At 43.6% G+C, this 19,814-nt stretch overlaps 1 protein-coding gene across 2 annotated transcripts; it reads right to left on the bottom strand.

Annotated features, from left to right (window-relative positions):
* Positions 1 to 7,428: 7,428 nt before the first annotated feature.
* On the bottom strand, positions 7,429 to 15,124 carry LOC112266733 (coatomer subunit delta). Of its 2 annotated transcripts, none has more exons than XM_024444479.2 (10): positions 14,881 to 15,124; positions 13,088 to 13,351; positions 12,595 to 12,774; positions 12,276 to 12,481; positions 11,043 to 11,204; positions 10,706 to 10,871; positions 10,298 to 10,445; positions 10,092 to 10,200; positions 9,277 to 9,481; positions 7,429 to 9,137 (listed from the first exon to the last, which is right to left on the bottom strand). In XM_024444479.2, the coding sequence occupies exons 1-10, from the start codon at positions 14,881 to 14,883 to the stop codon at positions 9,048 to 9,050; spliced, it is 1,533 nt and encodes a 510-aa protein (XP_024300247.1). In that variant the 5' UTR covers positions 14,884 to 15,124; the 3' UTR covers positions 7,429 to 9,047. The 2 variants fall into 2 exon arrangements, with proteins under 2 accessions (XP_024300247.1, XP_024300246.1); XM_024444478.2 differs by lacking the exon at positions 14,881 to 15,124 and adding an exon at positions 14,734 to 14,860.
* Positions 15,125 to 19,814: the final 4,690 nt, after the last annotated feature.

Below are 19,814 nucleotides of genomic sequence, written 5' to 3'. Positions count from 1 at the left end.
GCCATCCATCCTCAACCGCTCCCACCTGTAGGCGTATAGGCCAACAATACTGTTGTGCGTTCCACCTAGCCACCTTATTCAGCAGCGGAAGTGGAAGCCTTTGCTGTTTACATATAAATCGTTTTAAGATGGTGATTGTACCGGTTTGTGGGTGCCTTCTATTGCTCCGTTCGTATTTGGGAACCCATTGATGGCATGATGGCAAAGAAACCCCTCTTGACTTCAACCTGTTGTGCGATATTGTATGCGTTACTGTTCGTTTTGCTGATGATTTGTATCCAAAACATTGGACCGAGGTAAAAACAGATTCAAGTTGGATATTCGCCTGTAGATTTCCTTACGTCCACCAACAGTAGTTAGGGGCCGTCAACATAGTGACAAATCACATTTTTCAAATTTCAATAGCTCTTTAACCATTACTCCTAAAACTTTCAAAACTGGTTCGAGTTAATCCGATGGCATCGACACACATTGCACACACTTTTATTTTGGTTGGTTTACATCTCACACTATTTTAAATAATTGATTTACATTTTGGAAATTCAATAGCGCCTTGGTAATGTGACCCACACACCTCAAACAAGGTTCATAATGTACACTCAGTGGGCCTACACATTGGACACACTATTGTTTGTCCATTTGCATCTCATCAGATCTTTAAAATTTCAATAGCTCCTTAGTCTTATGACCTACAACCCTCAAACTACTTTCAGAATATCCAGTGAGTAGCCTTATATGTGGCAAACCTTTTGTTTGTCCATTTTCATCTCACATGATTTTACATCAATTTTCAACGTTTTTTATGTTTCTAATTTCAATAGCTCCTTGGTCATGTGACCTACAACCCTCAAACTGCTGTCAGAATATGCACTGAGTAGCCTTATATGTAGCACAAACTTTTGTTTGTCCATTTTCATCTCACACGATTTTACATTAATTGTTCAAACTTTCAAATGTCAATAGCTCCTTGGTCACGTGACCTACTGGACTCAAACCAGGTTCAGAATGTACACTCAGTGGGCCTACACATTGCACACCCTGTAGTTTGTCCATTTTCATCTCACACGATTTTACATGAATTTTGTCAACCTTAAAATGGCAATAGCTCCTTGGTCATGTGGCCAACTGACCTCAAACAAGGTTCAGAATGTCCACTGACTACCCTTCTATATTGCACACTCTTTAGTTTGTCCATTTTCATCTCACACAGGTTTACATTAATTTTTAAATGTTTTTAATTTCAATAGTTCCCTGGTCATGTGATCTACTGACCTCAAACAAGGTTCAGAATATCCACTGACTAGCCTTATACATGGCACACCCTTTTGTTTGTCCATTTTCATCTCACACGATTTTACATTAATTTCCTGTTCTGTTCCCCTGAAGGACAGTGTCAAACACACCTATTCACTTGGGCCTTCTCCCTGGGGCCTTCCTGACCTCCAAGCAGGGCCCCATTGACCTGGTGACCCCTGACTCCAGGTTTCTAGGACTACACTCCCTGCCCACCTGCCTGCCCTCTCCCTGGGCCTGAGAGTGTATAGCTTACTCCCTGGAACTACAGACCTCCAGGCCTCCACACCTGCTCTCAACACCCCTCTCACTGGGCATCACCCATCACTGCGTCCCTGCCGGGAATCAGCCATTTCCATAACCTTGCCCACCAGGCGAACCGGGGCACCCACACTTAAGCACCAAAGACTAAGTCGGGCTCCCGAGTGGCACAGCTGTATAAGATACCGCATCTCAATGCAAGAGGCGTCACTGGAGTACCTGGTTCGAATCCAGGCTGCATCACATCCAGCTGTGATTGGGAGTCCCATAGGGCAGAGCACAATTGGCCCAGCGTCGTCCGGATTTGTCCGGCAACTCACCCGGCCGCACCCCAACTCCATCACGAATGGCTCTACTCACCTGAGGCAGGCTATCCCGGGCCAACCGAAGATCCGTGGTGCTACGGTATCGTTACGTTTAGGGGGGATTCTGACTTCGAGGCGTTCAGTCAAAATCCCACAGATAGTAGCTTCGCACATATACCAAATGTGTTGGGGTGATTTGAGTGAGACCGTGACAGGTGGGTATGCTCCTTTGAATTTCATCAAGTTGACATTCATCAGATGTCAACCTCCCTCCCCAGACAAGCTGGAGATACCTCTAGATTCATGCAATGCCTTATCACTGCGGGGCCAATGGGTTTACTCTCTGCCTCAAATCTTATGAGTGTTGTTGTCCTGTCAAGGTCAGGATTTGTTTACATTTCATTGAATTTCTTCACTTTGACATTCAGAGCACTGGGCAGAAATCACATCGTGTCAACACCCACCTCGGGCCTTTGCGATGCTTTGTATTAATTAAACAGTCGGATTCCCTTGGTCCGCACCAGTTCTAAGTCAGCTGCTAAAGCCGTAGCTGGGGAGATCCGTGAGAAGGGCCCGGCGTGCATCCAGAGTCGCCATCACCAACCACCGGACCCAACCCCCCCACCAGTCTGCCTTCGGCCCGCCGACAGATGCCACCCCAATGTACCCCCGCACGCAGCCACTTGTGAGACCACGCACGAGAGACCGCGAGATGGGCAGCACAACGAACATCCTACGGTGGCGAGAGGAGGGCGACAGAGTGACTGCTCCCCCCGCCGCGGCTCGAGCCCCTCTTTGTACCCCAGCCCGACCGACCCAGCCCTTAGAGCCAATCCTTATCCCGAAGTTACGGATCTGACTTGCCCACTGAGTGTACATTCTGAACCTTGTTTGAGGTCAGTAGGTCACGTGACCAAGGAGCTATTGAAATTCTAAAGTTTACAAAATTCATGTAAAACCATGTGAGATGTAAATGGAAAAACTAAAGGATGGGGAATGTGTAGCCCCACTGAGTGTACATTCTGAAACTGGTATGAGTCCAGTATGGTTACATGACCAAGGAACTATTGAAATTAGAAAGTTTGATTGTCTCTAGACTCTAGAGCAGGGGTGTCAAACTCATTCCATGGAAGGCCAAAGCTGTGTTCGAATACCCATACTAACATACTGTATACTACATACTTAATGAGTATATACTACATACTTTAAACTATTAGTTAATTTTAGCATACTGTAAACTAACCGTATGCTTTCAGTTTGCATGTAGACTCTAGAGCAGGGGTGTCAAACTCATTCCATGGAAGGCCAAAGCTGTGTTCGAATACCTATGCTAACATACTGTATACTACATACTCAATGAGTATATACATACTATATACTATTAGTTCATTTTAGTATACTGTAAACTAACAGTCTGCTTTCAGTTTGCATGTCTACTGGATGTTGATGCTGTTACTATGCAAACACTTGCAAACATCAGCAAAAAAGCTAATTGTTGCCAGCAGCACAATTACAGTCACCAATGCTCTGGATAACATGAACACTGCCTAACCAGCTCTGCTAGGGTAAGTAAAATAGTCAGTGGTCTCATTGGTGTCAAATCAAATCAAATCAAATTTTATTTGTCACATACACATGGTTAGCAGATGTTAATGCGAGTGTAGCGAAATGCTTGTGCTTCTAGTTCCGACAATGCAGTAATAACCAACAAGTAATCTAACTAACAATTCCAAAACTACTGTCTTATACACAGTGTAAGGGGATAAAGAATATGTACATAAGGATATATGAATGAGTGATGGTACAGAGGAGCATAGGCAAGATACAGTAGATGGTATCGAGTACAGTATATACATATGAGATGAGTATGTAAACAAAGTGGCATAGTTAAAGTGGCTAGTGATACATGTATTACATAAGGATGCAGTCGATGATATAGAGTACAGTATATACGTATGCATATGAGATGAATAATGTAGGGTAAGTAACATTATATAAGGTAGCATTGTTTAAAGTGGCTAGTGATATATTTACATTTCCCATCAATTCCCATTATTAAAGTGGCTGGAGTTGAGTCAGTGTCAGTGTCAGTGTCAGTGTGTTGGCAGCAGCCACTCAATGTTAGTGGTGGCTGTTTAACAGTCTGATGGCCTTGAGATAGAAGCTGTTTTTCAGTCTCTCGGTCCCAGCTTTGATGCACCTGTACTGACCTCGCCTTCTGGATGATAGCGGGGTGAACAGGAAGTGGCTCGGGTGGTTGATGTCCTTGATGATCTTTATGGCCTTCCTGTAACATCGGGTGGTGTAGGTGTCCTGGAGGGCAGATAGTTTGCCCCCGGTGATGCGTTGTGCAGACCTCACTACCCTCTGGAGAGCCTTACGGTTGTGGGCGGAGCAGTTGCCGTACCAGGCGGTGATACAGCCCGCCAGGATGCTCTCAATTGTGCATCTGTAGAAGTTTGTGAGTGCTTTTGGTGACAAGCCAAATTTCTTCAGCTTCCTGAGGTTGAAGAGGCGCTGCTGCGCCTTCTTCACGATGCTGTCTGTGTGAGTGGACCAATTCAGTTTGTCTGTGATGTGTATGCCGAGGAACTTAAAACTTGCTACCCTCTCCACTACTGTTCCATCGATGTGGATAGGGGGGTGTTCCCTCTGCTGTTTCCTGAAGTCCACAATCATCTCCTTAGTTTTGTTGACTTTGAGTGTGAGGTTATTTTCCTGACACCACACTCCGAGGGCCCTCACCTCCTCCCTGTAGGCCGTCTCGTCGTTGTTGGTAATCAAGCCTACCGCTGTTGTGTCGTCCGCAAACTTGATGATTGAGTTGGAGGTGTGCGTGGCCACGCAGTCGTGGGTGAACAGGGAGTACAGGAGAGGGCTCAGAACGCACCCTTGTGGGGCCCCAGTGTTGAGGATCAGCGGGGTGGAGATGTTGTTGCCTACCCTCACCACCTGGGGGCGGCCCGTCAGGAAGTCCAGTACCCACTTGCACAGGGCGGGGTCGAGACCCAGGGTCTCGAGCTTGATGACGAGCTTGGAGGGTACTATGGTTTTGGATGCTGAGCTGTAGTCGATGAACAGCATTCTCACATAGGTATTCCTCTTGTCTGGAAGTAGCTAGCAAGCTAGCCAACATTAGCTTGGGTGATTGACTGCCGTTGTAAGGTCAGAACGCTCAAAACAACCCTACTCCTCAGCCCAAGCTTCCAATTTAAGAACACACCCAAAGTCATAAAATGTCTAACTAGTAATTTGTTATGCTAACTAGCTAGCAAGAGTTTGCATAGCAACAGCATCAACTTCCAGTAGACATGCGAAGAGCTAGTACGCTCAACTGAAAGCATACTGTTCGTTTACAGTATAGTAAAATGAGCTAATGAGCTAGACAAGTCAGTTAAGAACAAATTCTTATTTCAATGACAGCCTAGGAACAGTGGGTTAACTGATTGTTCAGGTGCAGAACAACAGATTTGTACCTTGTCAGCTCAGGGATTTGAGCTTGCAACCTTACCTAGTCCAACACTCTAACCCCTAGGCTACCCTGCCGCCCCAATGGCAAAAGGAGGTTCATGGAAATTATGTCATTGGGTTTCTATAGTAACAACTCAATCACACCTGAGCTGTGTTCAAATACCCATACTAACATACTGTATACTACATTCTTAATGAGTACATACTATATACTATTAGTTCATTTTAGTATACTGTAAACGAATGGTATCCTTTCAGTTGAGTGTACTAGCGCTTCGCCTGTTTACCGGAAGTTGATGCTGTTGCTATGCAACCTCTTGCTAGCTTGTTAGCATAACAAATTACTAGCAAGACATTTTACGACTTTGAGCGTGTTCGTACATTCAATCTGGAGTGCCCTTTGGGCGTTTGTAAATTCAGTGTTGTCACTCACTAAAACTATAAATAATCATGAAAAAAAACAATTTATTCAAATGAAATAAAATAATTAACAAAAACTATACTAAAACTATTATCTTTGATTCCAAAATAAAATATAAAGCCATCATTAATTATATTCAGATTTAGTAAAAAAAAAACATTTGGCTAAAATCTAATGGAGTTTTTAAGCTTCTGAATCTGGTGGGTCACATTGAGATTGATTTTATAATTTAAAGGTAGATTTTCTTTTAGCAGCACCGCAGATATTGAGATGAGCGTGATGCAAGGCTCTTATACAATCAAACAGAGTATCTGTTCATGTGCACGGGTGCGCTTCACACCGCTACGTGGTAGCTACGGGACCAAAACAGTGGCAAGAGGTGACCTCCCAAAAAACTAACTATACAACACGTCTCCTAGCCTCCCACAGACGACTTTCTGTCCCTATCACAAAAAGAAGTAATATAAAAACAAAATATAAATATTTTTATAAAACTTACTCAAAGAAGTGGGGATTCCTTAAAAGTGTTGGTTGTCATTCAACGAAAGACAACTAGTTTACATGCACAATTTCTTACTTGAGAAATACTGCACCAAACATCTTAGATGTAAAACTGCACAACTAAGACCTCCCTGGCAAAAATGTATTGATTTATCTTAAATTCATTCATACTATTACTGGCTGTTGTTGCTACGGCATCTCAAGTGGGACAAAGAGCAATATCACGGTTCTATTTTTTTCTTGTTTTTCTAGCAAAGGTCTTTTTAAGGGAGTATGCGATTCAGAGTTATGCTAGGAGCAAACTGAACCTAGTACGCTGGCGCCTTTAGGGTCATGTATAAAAAAAGGGTTTAGTTGACAGTCACAAACGATGCACACGCTTCACTGGGGCAGAAGGTTTGTGTGTTGTGATTCATTCTGAATGGCCATTTGAGGTATGGTAGATGGCTCATTTCAGCTAGTTTTATCTTGTTCTTGATACCATGTCTTGTTTTGAGGTGTTTTGACTGATATGTTTAAAAAAAATGGCTAGCTGGCTAACCAACAACTGTAATGACGTATTTGAGACAAGTGCTCATTGTTCAACTGTATATTTGGAGACTTAATATAGTTTACATAAATCTAAGGGCGCGTTCGTAAATTCACCCTGGCTTTCTACGCCGATTTCAGATCGCTCTCGTCTGAGTGTGCCAGAGTGCAGAATAACTGATGAATTTACAAACGCTCAACACCCATCGAATATGGCTGGCGTCAGTAAACATCTGCAAAAAAACGTCAATTGTTGCCAGGGGCACAGTTACAGTCACCAACTCTCTGGATAACATGAAAACAGCATAACCAGCTCTGCTAGGCCAAGTACAATGGTTCTCTCGTTTGTCTGGAACTAGCTAGCTAACTTTAGCCAATTAGCTTGGGTGTTTGAATGCCATTGGGAGGTCAGAACGCTCAGATAAACCCTACTCCCCAGCCAGTGTGCGCTTTAACATAACACTGAGTGAAACACTCTGAATTTACAAACGCCCAGGGCGAATTTACGAATGCACCCTAAGCCAACCCTGTCTGTTTTGCCCCATAGTTGCGCACGTCAACCTACCTGTCTATAACGTAATTGAAATGCATTAATGAACATTGAAACTACCCCCCCCACCCCCCAAAAAATATACAAAAATAAAACAATGACCAGAAAATTGAATACACTTTAATAATCAATTAATGATATTTTTCATCAAATAGTGGAATGTTATGATTCCCTCTCTTTACAGTTAAATGTCCCATCTAGCCATCTTCAAAACCCATTATCCAACCAACCACATTGAAATTCCAGGAATACAAACAAAACATAAAAACAAAAATGAAACCCCTACATGTTGTTCTTATGATGAAGTGGACTTTAAAAGAGACCATTCGCTCATCGTGTGAGTAAATGACTGACTGGAGTCATGAGAGGGAGGTGGTGTCACTGGCAGCAGAATCATCCTTGCAATAGGACCAAAGTATTCCTTCTATTGATGTTGGTTTGATGACTGAAGGCAGAAGACAGAACTTATATGGACCACAGTATACTGATCGGATCTCCCTTTTCAACAACATAAGTTTGTAAATAGTATTGAGCTTTCAATTGGTTACTTTTCAAGAACTCCTATAGCCACAAATGCAGTGGTTAGCCTTGTGAATTGGCTGTTCTTTTCATGGGTTGTCTCTGTCTGGTTTTCAATAACTATGCCTATGTTGGGAAGAGATGAACAGTTCGTCCTTGAGATGAGTAGAATTTTGAAAGGGGGGGAAAGAAAATGCCAAAAACCATTTACAGTGCTGATGTTTACTGCATTTCTAGGTATGTCTACAGAACACAAAGGGATAAGTTAAAACACAATGAGAGAACAGGTTAATGTCAACTGCTAGAGGACTAGCTGGACAGGTCTACGCAGCCATATTGGATGCTTACTCTTTTCAATCTAAAGTTTCTTAATACCACAGCCAACACCTGAAGCTACATATTGAGATAAACCAATCCAATGAAAAAAAAACAACAACCTGCTTTTAGTGGGTAAACAGGCGGCATTAAAATTGGTTTCTGGTGAACATGTGGTCTTTCATGTTTCTAATCATAACTACATGGCTAGTCCTGCTTTCTTAAATCTGGTCCAATGTTTAATGTTAAATGTATAAAAGACTAAATGGCTCTGGTAGAGGATGCATGATTCTTTGGGGTTGGGGATGACTAATTTCTCAACCTCAAAAGTAGGGCGATGAACCAGCTGAATACTGACCAGCTCAGCCACCAGGGTCATGTTGATTAGGCACCAAACGGAAGGAAACTGACTGAATCAGGGAGGGACTACCTTGGACTTGTAGAATTAGAAAAGGCTCTTTAGTTTTCCGCAAATGAGAAAGGATACGTTTTTGTTGCAAAAGGGTGGGATTTTCTCTCTCCCTGTTGTGCGTCCTAACGAACACGTCACTGATGCGTGTTTGTAGCTAGTACCATCCCCCCCACCACATAATCAAGAGCACCACCCATCTCCCTCTGCTGCCAATTTAGTCATGGTTTGACTTCCCGCCTCTCCTCGGCAGACAACAGCATGTTTCGCTGCCTGTTAAATTTTGTTTTCTATATATATTACACACACAGTAGATTTCTCTCTCTCATACAAACATAAATACACCAATACTGCGCTCCGCCGTTGGAGGGGCTTTTGAAGAGTTGAGTCCAGTTGATGTGTAGTCTCAAATGTTACACAGGCGGGCGAGTATTTATTTTGTCTTCTCCGGAGCTTGACGTAGATTTTTGATTTTTACAGGATCTCGTATTTGTCGACAAGGAACGAAGTTTCTAAAGAGAATTTTACTGGTGCGTCTCCTTCTACGTGAGTCACTTTGGCAACCTGAGGGAATAGGAGAAAAAGGTAATGTGATGAGTGAAATGCAGGGATAGCAATGTCAGCAAGAGCATTGTGTTCCATCTTTGACTGTAGGCCTAAATGTGCATAGTTAGTAAGCATCAACGTAAAAAGGGGAACTTGCCTGTATGTCGCAGTAATTGCGTATGGATACGAAGGACACGTTGACAGGGAAAAAGTCGTTGGGTTGCCCGGCGATACTGAACTCGAGGCTGCCGCTTTTGTTTTTGGCATCTATGACGGGTAGGCTCCACTCTAGAACGTTCCGTCTGCTGTCATGCTTATATTCTCCATCCACATCTCCTACCACAGGTGCCCCAACTCCAGACCTACACCAGGATATACACCCATATACTGTAAACAACGCATCCATCAACTTCAGGCTGTCTCTAACTCTCAATGATCGGCTATGAAAAGCCAACTGACATTTACTCCTGGAGGTGCTGACCGATTGCCCCCTCTACAACCACTGATTGTTATTATCTGACCCTGCTGGTCATCTATGAACGTTTGAACATCATAGCCATGTTCTGTTAAAATCTCCACCCGGGAACAGCCAGAAGAGGACTGGCCACCCCTCTCTAGGTTTCTTCCAAGGTTCTGGCCTTTCTAGGGAGTTTTTCCTAGCCACCGTGCTTCTACACCTGCATTGCTTGCCGGGTAGGGTTTTAGTCTGGGTTTCTGTACAGCACTTTGTGACACCGGCTGATGTAAATTGGGCTTTATAAATACATTTGATTGATTGGTTTACCGGACACAAATGAAGCATAGTCTAAGACTAAAATACACCTCAATGGAGGAACTCCATTGCACATGCTTCTTAGTCTAGGGCTAACTTAAATCTGTCTCTGGGAAACCAGACAATAGAGAACCCAGCAAGGTTGTTATACAGTCACAACAATACAATAAAATATAACATTTTATCACCCATGCACTCACGGTATAGGGATAGCAATAACTACATCGTTGAGTTCAAGGCTCTCCTCCTGTAGTTCATATTCAATGTTCACGTCGCAGCCAGTAGCACTCTCTGAAGGCCAGCAGTTTACTACAGACAAAACAAAAAGGTGCATAAAATAAATCATACCACAATAACTGCAGATAACAGATGGTGCCGGCAGGATGACAGGTTGAATGAGACTCACTGGTTAGAGGTATGAGGGCCTCATCTGTGCTTTGGAGTCTCCACTTCAGCACCCCCACATCATTGTTGAGGGGGAAAGACTTCTCTGGGTTCTTCAGACCAATCACAGAGTCTGAAGTGAAGAGCTTCTTATCCACATTGGGATGTGTCTAAATACCAGGGGAGATGCAATCAATTTCAACAGTGGACATACATTAATATATCTGATATGGAATGAATTGTTACATAAATCTAATACATAGGGCCATGTTCAGTAGGAGCACACAGGGAGAAACATTTTGAAATGGAATGGTGCTGGGGTTACTAGTCAAATAAGAACACGGGATTTTTTGCAACATTGTGCCCTAATGAACACCACCCATGAGCCTTTACAAAAGGTCATGGGTCAGTCTGGATTGGAACAACTCACCTGCAGTTGTACTCCCTTCTTGTCGTAGTTGTTGACCATCAGGCGGATGCGGCCAACCTTGTCGTCGGTCACTCTCAGCGTGATCATGCCCAGGAGCTCCATGTTCTGTAGACCTCCGTCACGTCCACAGGTCAGACTGATCTTCTCCTCAACTCTCATGTGGACACTGAGGAAAACATATATACACAGGTGTCATCAAGGTTAAGATTGAGGTTTTATCGTCACACACGGGAATTGTGTCAATAGTAAAGCACAGACATTGATTGCAAGATAAAGACCGATGCAAAACCTTGGCTTACTATCAAAAATGAACATTTGAAGAACAGGAATAATGTACCTCTCCACATTAACTGGTGGCGGTAGGACATTGGATGCAAGCGAAGGCATTTTCCCTGTGTTGGACATGATGGTTTCCCCTTCCCCCCTGAGCTTGTCCACAAAGTTGTCCACCTCTTTCCCCCTGGCGCCCAGCTTGAGGGCTTTGCTAGATCCGGTTGGCCTGTGGGAGACACATGATCGTCAGTACCAGCCTCAATCTGTGGCCCAGAGTTTTTCCTGGTCAGGTCACGTTCATGGTGGGAAATTAACACCCGCCAAATGCGGGTAGAAGGGCATTGGTGGGCAAGAACGTCTTTCACCAGCCACGTTGACGGATGGTTACACAGCATTTGGTAACAGTTTTTTTCCAATCCAAAGCCAAAATGTAAACGGTCGAATTCACGAAAGGCTACTCAAGTGTGACACTATCCTCATGTTTCTTGTCTAGTTATAGTTTTGTTCACATGCTAGGTCGTTTTCAATATTAGTTTGAGTTTGCTGCAACTGTCTGCTGCAACTGTCTGCTGCTAGTGCAGAGATTCTCAATCATCTCTGAAAAACAGAGTGCCGTTGCCATAGTAATGGCCCACCCCTTAAAGGGGCAGCTGAATATTTGTCTCACTGAATGAATAAAATATTTCAGGTTACATTGTGTTTGAGCATGGAACACTCCAAAATCCTTTTCATAAAACTTTTAGTCACTCATAATTTAATTGTGCTCCTCAATTTATATATGTTCTCATAAATATCAACTTACATAATCCTTGTAAAAAATGCCAGTGTTAGAGGCCTGAACTAATAATAAATAAGTCGTATCACTTAGCATTTTGTACAGGGCAGGCACTTTGTTGATTCTTAAAATGTTTAATTGTAGAACTGATTATTTGTTTTACTATTCTAACTAAAGGATTGATTTGAACATATATTGGATAAAAGACTTGGGTCACAAAAATTAAATGGAGCAATATACCACATTATTTCTTTCTAGTAATACATTTCTTGTTTTAGAAACATTATAAAGCATACTCGTTTGTCATGTGATTTTTGGTGTAATTATGTCCCAAAAATATTTGGGCTGGTAAAAAAAGAAACTGAGTGGCTAGAAGATTCTCATCTACCTGCCAGTGGTTGTTGGACCAAAAAGTTCATTTCCAACCCTGGTCACGTTATCAGGAAATACTCTGGGGCCAATCTGCCAATCACAATTATACACATAATCAAATTCAACACCTAAATTCCATCATTTGCGTACCTGACTGGGACGGGAGCCATCTTGGGTTTCTCGGATTCGATGATGGTGTCTGTGATGATTGACCCCGAGGACATGCTGCTCATCCCGGTGCTGCCAAACCCGCCGAAGGCCGGCACCTTCTTCCCAGAGCGCTCGGCATCTCGCCTGATCTGCTGCAGCTCTTTGGCCTTTCGCCGCATCTCTGCCTTGGCCTCTCGCTCCTGGGTCTGTGGGGCCGAGCAGATGAGGAGGAACGTTCAAATCATGGTTACTATAAGCTAAAGCCACACACATAAACGTCCTCTGGATGGTATGGGCGCTTTAGCTACAAGTGTCTCACCTCTCTGACTGCCCGGAACACCTTCTCCTCATGAGAGTCCATCTCGGTGAAGGTGCGGATCTGGGCCAGGTTGACGTTCTCCCTGTAGCCCAGGGCCACGATCTCGTCGAAGGCGAATATCAGGTCAAAACAGTGGTCTGAGATCTCCCCTTCCTCCAGCACACGGCAGTACTCCGGGATCTGAAAAGAGAAAAACACAATTGAACGCTTCAATACCAAACCAACAGTCATACGTTTATAGTGGGATATGATCCCATTTGAAGTTATTGGTGGGATGGATGAATTCTGAACTCGGAAGCAGCAGTGGGCTGTTATAGCATTGGGTTATCCCCTGTGCTGCTCCCAGCCTGTCGTGTGTGTGTGTGTGTGTGTGTGTGTGTGTGTGTGTGTGTGTGTGTGTGTGCGTGCGCCCTAAGTACTATGACCACAAAATGATACATTTCCATTGTCTCTGTGTAATGGACCAATAAAGATGTATTGGATAGTATCATACCACGCGTGAGAAGAGCCGCAGCGTCTCCAGATCTTCCAGGATGTTGCTGTTCTTGGTGGTGACCAGCACCATGTAGAGCTTCTCCAACGGCTGGTAGACGTAGCGCACGCTCTCCGTCTCCACAAACGTGTGCTGCTTGCCCATGCCCATGAGCTTGGGGAAGGCGGCCAGAAGGCCCTCGACACGCGTCCGGGTCATCTCTACAAACTGCCGTGACACGATTGCTTTGCCTGCCTTGGTGCACACCGCCGCTGCCAAAAGCACCTGCAGGGAGGACAGAGAGAATCACAAACATACGTTCACAAGTGGGATGTCTTCATTAATGATGACAGAGTGATAGACAGGGTTACCATAAGTGGTACAAGTCTGTTGGCCAAGCAAGGTAGTTATGTGCCAATTTACTCAGATTCCGACGCTACCAATACTTTTGTTTACACTGAACTGACCGGCTTCAGAAACCAATCATGGTTACATTAAGACACCGTGGAGCCGGCATGAGATATGAGTCGGAAAACATGGGAAAACATGGGTTTAGAATGCCACTGCTCTGGCTCCTAGCTAGCATGAGGACGAAAGGACAGTTTTCTGGGAAAAATTGCAGTATTTCAATTCTCTCTATGTATCAGTGTGGAAAGGTACAATTTGGAGTACAGTGGCATATTCCACCCCTGCATTGAGGTACGTTTTCTAACCCATATCTCACGCCAGCTCTATGGTGTCATAATGTAACCATGATTGTGTTCTGACCCCCAGTGCAACTCAGTGTAAACATGTATAAAGATGGGGTCAGAATATGCTGGCTACAATTTACTACAGGTGACAAAATAAAGTATTTTTCAGTCACTTACCATCCCAGAATACCAGGACCAAAGCAAGGCATGATAACGCATTGATCCAAGCGACTTCATTTACTAGATTACCGAGTGCAAATCAATGACAAGGTCATACAGCCACGATCCATTGGTTGATATTTATTGATAACTAGCTAGCTAGTTAACGTTAAATACTTGGCCTTGCTAGGCGAGTTATCAGTAAAAAATAGCTTAGCACAGTTAACAGACAGCAAACAGTAGCAGCCAACCTGTACAATGCAAAGATCTATCACGCTTGTTAAATTGTAGCTAGCTACCTAGTTAGCTAGTAAACTTACTTAGCGTTAGTTATCCAGCTAGCGTTAGTTATCCAGCTAGCGTTAGTTATCCAGCTAGCGTTAGTTATCCAGCTAGCGTTAGTTATCCAGCTAGCGTTAGTTATCCAGCTAGCGTTAGTTATCCAGCTAGCGTTAGTTATCCAGCTAGCGTTAGTTATCCAGCTAGCGTTAGTTATCCAGCTAGCGTTAGTTATCCAGCTAGCGTTAGTTATCCAGCTAGCGTTAGTTATCCAGCTAGCGTTAGTTATCCAGCTAGCGTTAGTTATCCAGCTAGCGTTAGCTATCCAGCTAGCGTTAGCTATCCAGCTAGCGTTAGCTATCCAGCTAGCGTTAGCTATCCAGCTAGCGTTAGCTAACTGAACTAACAACGAGCTGACATTTGTAGTAGTTAGTTAACGACATTAGGTAGCTAAGTTACATTAACTAGCTGCTAAATAATAGTAGTATTCACGTTATATAGTTAACTTAGCTAATAAAGTTGACTGGCTAACATTACCTTTGTGGTTGTCTGGCAAGTGAAGTTTGATTTGCTTTTCATTTTCATTCGTGCCAAGGGGCTAACGTTAGAAAGCTAATGTTTGTTGTTATGATCAAGGTAAAGCGGAAAAGAAGATAAAGCCTTGACATGTGACACGGTGCTCACCATTTTTAGTTTCTCTTTAGGAAAACGATCTTGAATCCCCGATGGTGTTTGCTCAGTCGAGTTCCAGTGTTTCTAAAGCGCCGTTACAAAGAAAATATAGTTGAATTGCTAGTTAAGCTGTGTGTTGCTAGTGTTCAATATGGCAGCCGGGCAGAGCCACGTCTCCAACTAGATGAGTTGCTTCCTTGATAAACCACTAGACCGTCAAAAGTTGCGCGCTGTGTGCTTGATCCATAGAGATAGATAGATAGATAGATAAATAGAGGACTCTTCTTTGGGATTTGGTTGGCGGATCGCATCCAACTGTTAGGCGCATACACTGCCACCTACTGTACTGGTGTGTATTTGACGTGGTAATACAAAATTGGGGGAAAGGAAAATTGCCCTACCAACTATTAGCCCTATCTAAAAAAAAAACACCAACTCATTTCACTATTTAACCATATCCAGTCTTACTCCAGACCAATAGTCTGAGAGGACATAACACTACCACTCAACAACCCCTGCAGCTGTTCTGCAGATGTAAATCCTTGTAATCCCAAGTACTTCTCTGTCACCACAACCTCTATTTTCTGTGACTTTCAATCCATTTCTGCAGTACAATTTACAACCACCGCTATAAAATCCCAAAAAGCCCACCTTACTGAAGCACAAATTATTCCCATCACTCTCTCTTTTGGTCTCTGCCTACTCACAGGAATGCTCTCAGTATCCCTCAACCTGTACCCATCTTCCTCTACGACTCTATTCACTGTTTCGGCATACAACACTTTCTGTACTCCTCTAACCCTGGCAACTTCAATCTGCCTTTCTCTCACAGGACACCTCTGATCTCCAGCCCCATGGGCACCCACAACTAACACACATAACTTTCTCCACCGATACCACACATTCCTTCGTCTCATGCTCTCCGGCACACTTCTCACACCTAGGCATCCCCCCCCTTACACACTGCTGCAACATGCCCATAAACTGTATCAGAATGTATCAAAAACTCAGCATGACAGACACTGTCTTCTCCGCTTCCCCATGCTCTCCACTGGATCTATATCTCATCAAATGGCGGGCGTCACAGACATAGGGAATCTTCAATTTCAATTGATCCTCCTCAACACTTAATGTAACCCTCATTATCACTCATTTCAACAGCACCCTATCCTGAAGATCAAATCAAGTCACAATTTTTGTCCCTAATTGCGTTTTCCAGAGCGCCCACTCACTCTGGGCGGACGAAACACAATAAATCATCACGAGTCCACTCCAAGTTACCTTCACCAACCACTTCTCCACCCAACCTGACACCACATATGGATCAGCCAAAATGCAAGGATCCATTCTCTCTATAAATCTCACTCCATTGGACCAGAATCATCCTAATCATCCTCGGGACAAAGCCCGAACTCTGCAGTCCTCACCGCAGATACTTCATCCTCTCTCTCGCCAGTTTCCATCTCTGAACTACGGGAGCACATATCCCTCTTTTTGCACTTGATGCCAACCTCCCACACCACACCACTTCCCTCTACACTCAACTCCTTAAAGCAGTCATCACTGCTTTAAATTCTATCACAAGAATTTGTAGACAACTGGCCCTCTTTCTGGGACTCACCCACAAACAGGACCAAGCCTGGCCTGTTGAGGAGTGACGGACTCCATCCAAGCTGGAGGGGTGCTCACATCTTATCTATGAACATATACAGGGATCTAACTTCCCTAGCTCCACAATGAAATAGGGTGCAGGCCAGGCAGCTTAGTGGAGTCTGCCACTAGCACAGTCAGTGTAGTCAGCTCAGCTATCCCCATTGAGACCGTGTCTGTGCCTCGACCTAGGTTGGGCAAAACTAAACATGGCGGTGTTCGCCTTAGCAATCTCACTAGAATAAAGACCTCCACCATTCCTGCCATTATTGAAAGAGATCGTGATACCTCACATCTCAAAATAGGGCTACTTAATGTTAGATCCCTCATTTCAAAGGCAGTTATAGTCAATGACCTAATCACTGATCATAATCTTGATGTGATTGGCCTGACTGAAACATGGCTTAAGCCTGATGAATTTACTGTGTTAAATGAGGCCTCACCTCCTGGTTACACTAGTGACCATATCCCCCGTGCACCCCGCAAAGGCGGAGGTGTTGCTAACATTTACGATAGCAAATTTCAATTTACAAAAAAACCCCAGACGTTTTCATCTTTTGAGCTTCTAGTCATGAAATCTATGCAGCCTAGCCAATCACTTTTTATAGCTACTGTTTACAGGCCTCCTGGGCCATATACAGCAATCCTCACTGAGTTCCCTGAATTCCTATCGGACCTTGTAGTCATAGCAGATAATATTCTAATTTTTGGTGACTTTAATATTCACATGGAAAAGTCCACAGACCCACTCCAAAAGTCTTTCGGAGCCATCATCGACTCAGTGGGTTTTGCCCAACATGTCTCTGGACCTACTCACTGCCACAGTCATACTCTGGATCTAGTTTTGTCCCATGGAATAAATGTTGTCGATCTTAATGTTTTTCCTCATAACCCTGGACTATCGTACCACCATTTTATTACGTTTGCAATCGCAACAAATAATCTGCTCAGACCCCAACCAAGGAGCATCAAAAGTCATGCTATAAATTCTCAGACAACCCAAAGATTCCTTGATGCCCTTCCAGACTCCATCTGCCTACCCAAGGAAGTCAGAGGACAAAATCAGTTAACCACCTAACTGAGGAACTCAATTTAACCTTGCGCAATACCCTAGATGCAGTTGCACCCCTAAAAACGAAAAACATTTGTCATAAGAAACTAGCTCCCTGGTATACAGAAAGTACCCGAGCTCTGAAGCAAGCTTCCAGAAAATTGGAACGGAAATGGCGCCACACCAAACTGGAAGTCTTCCAACTAGCTTGGAAAGACAGTACCTTGCAGTATCGAAGAGCCCTCACTGCTGCTCGATCCTCCTATTTTTCCAACTTAATTGAGGAAAATAAGAACAATCCTAAATGTATTTTTGATACTGTCGCAAAGCTAACCAAAAAGCAGCATTCTCCAAGAGAGGATGGCTTTCACTTCAGCAGTAATAAATTCATGAACTTCTTTGAGGAAAAGATCATGATCATTAGAAAGCAAATTACGGACTCCTTTTTAAATCTGTGTATTCCTCCAAAGCTCAGTTGTCCTGAGTCTGCACAACTCTGCCAGGACCTAGGATCAAGGGAGACACTCAAGTCTTTTAGTACTATATCTCTTGACACAATGATGAAAATAATCATGGCCTCTAAACCTTCAAGCTGCATACAGGACCCTATTCCAACTAAACTCCTGAAAGAGCTGCTTCCTGTGCTTGGCCCTCCTATGTTGAACATAATAAACGGCTCTCTATCCACCGGATGTGTACCAAACTCACTAAAACTGGCAGTAATAAAGCCTCTCTTGAAAAAGGTGGTAAATGACCTTTTAATGGCGTCAGACCCGAGGCTCTGCATCTGTCCTCGTGCTCCTAGACCTTAGTGCTGCTTTTGATACCATCGATCACCACATACTTTTGGAGAGATTGGAAACCCAAATTGGTCTACACGGACAAGTTCTGGCCTGGTTTAGATCTTATCTGTCGGAAAGATATCCATTTGTCTCTGTGAATGGTTTGTCCTCTAACAAATCAACTGTAAATGTTGGTGTTCCTCAAGGTTCCATTTTAGGACCACTATTGTTTTCACTATATATTTGACCTCTTGGGGGATGTCATTCGAAAACATAATGTTAACTTTCACTGCTATGCGGATGACACACAGCTGTACATTTCAATGAATCATGGTGAAGCCCCAAAATTGCCCTTGCTAGAAGCCTGTGTTTCAGTCATAAGGAAGTGGATGACTACAAACGTTCTACTTTTAAACTCGGACAAAACAGAGATGCTTGTTCTAGGTCCAAAGAAACAAAGAGATCTTCTGTTGAATCTGACAATTAATTTTAATGGTTGTACAGTTGTCTCAAATAAAACTGTGAAGGCCCTCAGCGTTACTCTGGACCCTGATCTCTCGTTTGACGAACATATCAAGACTGTTTCAAGGACAGCTTTTTTCCATCTACATAACATTGCAAAAATCTGAAACTTTCTGTCCAAAAATGATGCAGAAAAATGAATCCATGCTTTTGTTACTTCTAGGTTAGACTACTGCAATGTTCTACATTTTCCGGCTACCCGGATAAACCACAAAATAAACTTCAGTTAGTGCTAAATAGGGCTGCTAGAATCCTGACGAGAACCAAAAGATTTTATCATATTACTCCAGTGCTAGCCTCCCTACACTGGCTTCCTGTTAAGGCAAGGGCTGATTTCAAGGTTTTACTGCTAACCTACAAAGCATTACATGGGCTTGCTCCTACCTATCTTTCCGATTTGGTCCTGCCGTACATAGGACTACCAGGCATGATGGCTCCTTGCTGTCCCCAGTCCACCTGACCGTGCTGCTGCTCCAGTTCCAACTGTTCTGCCTGTGGCTATGGAACCCTGACCTGTTCACCGGACGTGCTACCCGTCCCAGACCTGCTGTTTTCAACTCTCTAGAGACAGCAGGAGCGGTAGAGATACTCTCAATGATCGGCTATGAAAAGCCAACTGACATTTACTCCTGAGGTGCTGACTTGTTGCACCCTCAACAACTACTGTGATTATTATTATTTGACCATGCTGGTCATTTATGAACATTTAAACATCTTGGCCATGTTCTGTTATAATCTCCACCCGGCACAGCCAGAAGAGGACATTTTAAAGTAGTCAATTTTCTTCTTCTTTAGTGGCTGATTGCTCCCAACTTATAGGAATCCCCATTCAGTTGACTACTTTTAAATAGTGGAAGCCCTCAATGGCAAAGTCCATGCTTAAAACAGGTAATATCCATGATGAGTCCTCTATCTATCTCTATGGCTTGAACAAGTTCTGA

Source organism: Oncorhynchus tshawytscha, linkage group LG14 (assembly GCF_018296145.1).
Source record: "Oncorhynchus tshawytscha isolate Ot180627B linkage group LG14, Otsh_v2.0, whole genome shotgun sequence".
NCBI lineage: Eukaryota > Metazoa > Chordata > Actinopteri > Salmoniformes > Salmonidae > Oncorhynchus > Oncorhynchus tshawytscha.
Note: the sequence above shows the minus strand (reverse complement) of the source record. Positions and strands in the feature narration are given on the sequence as shown.

What these genes read in the sequence shown, in the direction of transcription:
- LOC112266733 (XM_024444478.2), bottom strand. Translation starts at nt 14,781, where the DNA reads ATGAAAATGAAAAGCAAATCAAACTTCACTTGCCAGACAACCACAAAG. An exon ending in ATGGCTCCCGTCCCAGTCAG is followed by an intron (nt 11,205 to 12,275) that starts GTACGCAAATGA and finishes TGTCTCCCACAG; the next exon opens with GCCAACCGGATCTAGCAAAG. An exon ending in CCACCAGTTAATGTGGAGAG is followed by an intron (nt 10,872 to 11,042) that starts GTACATTATTCC and finishes TGTTTTCCTCAG; the next exon opens with TGTCCACATGAGAGTTGAGG.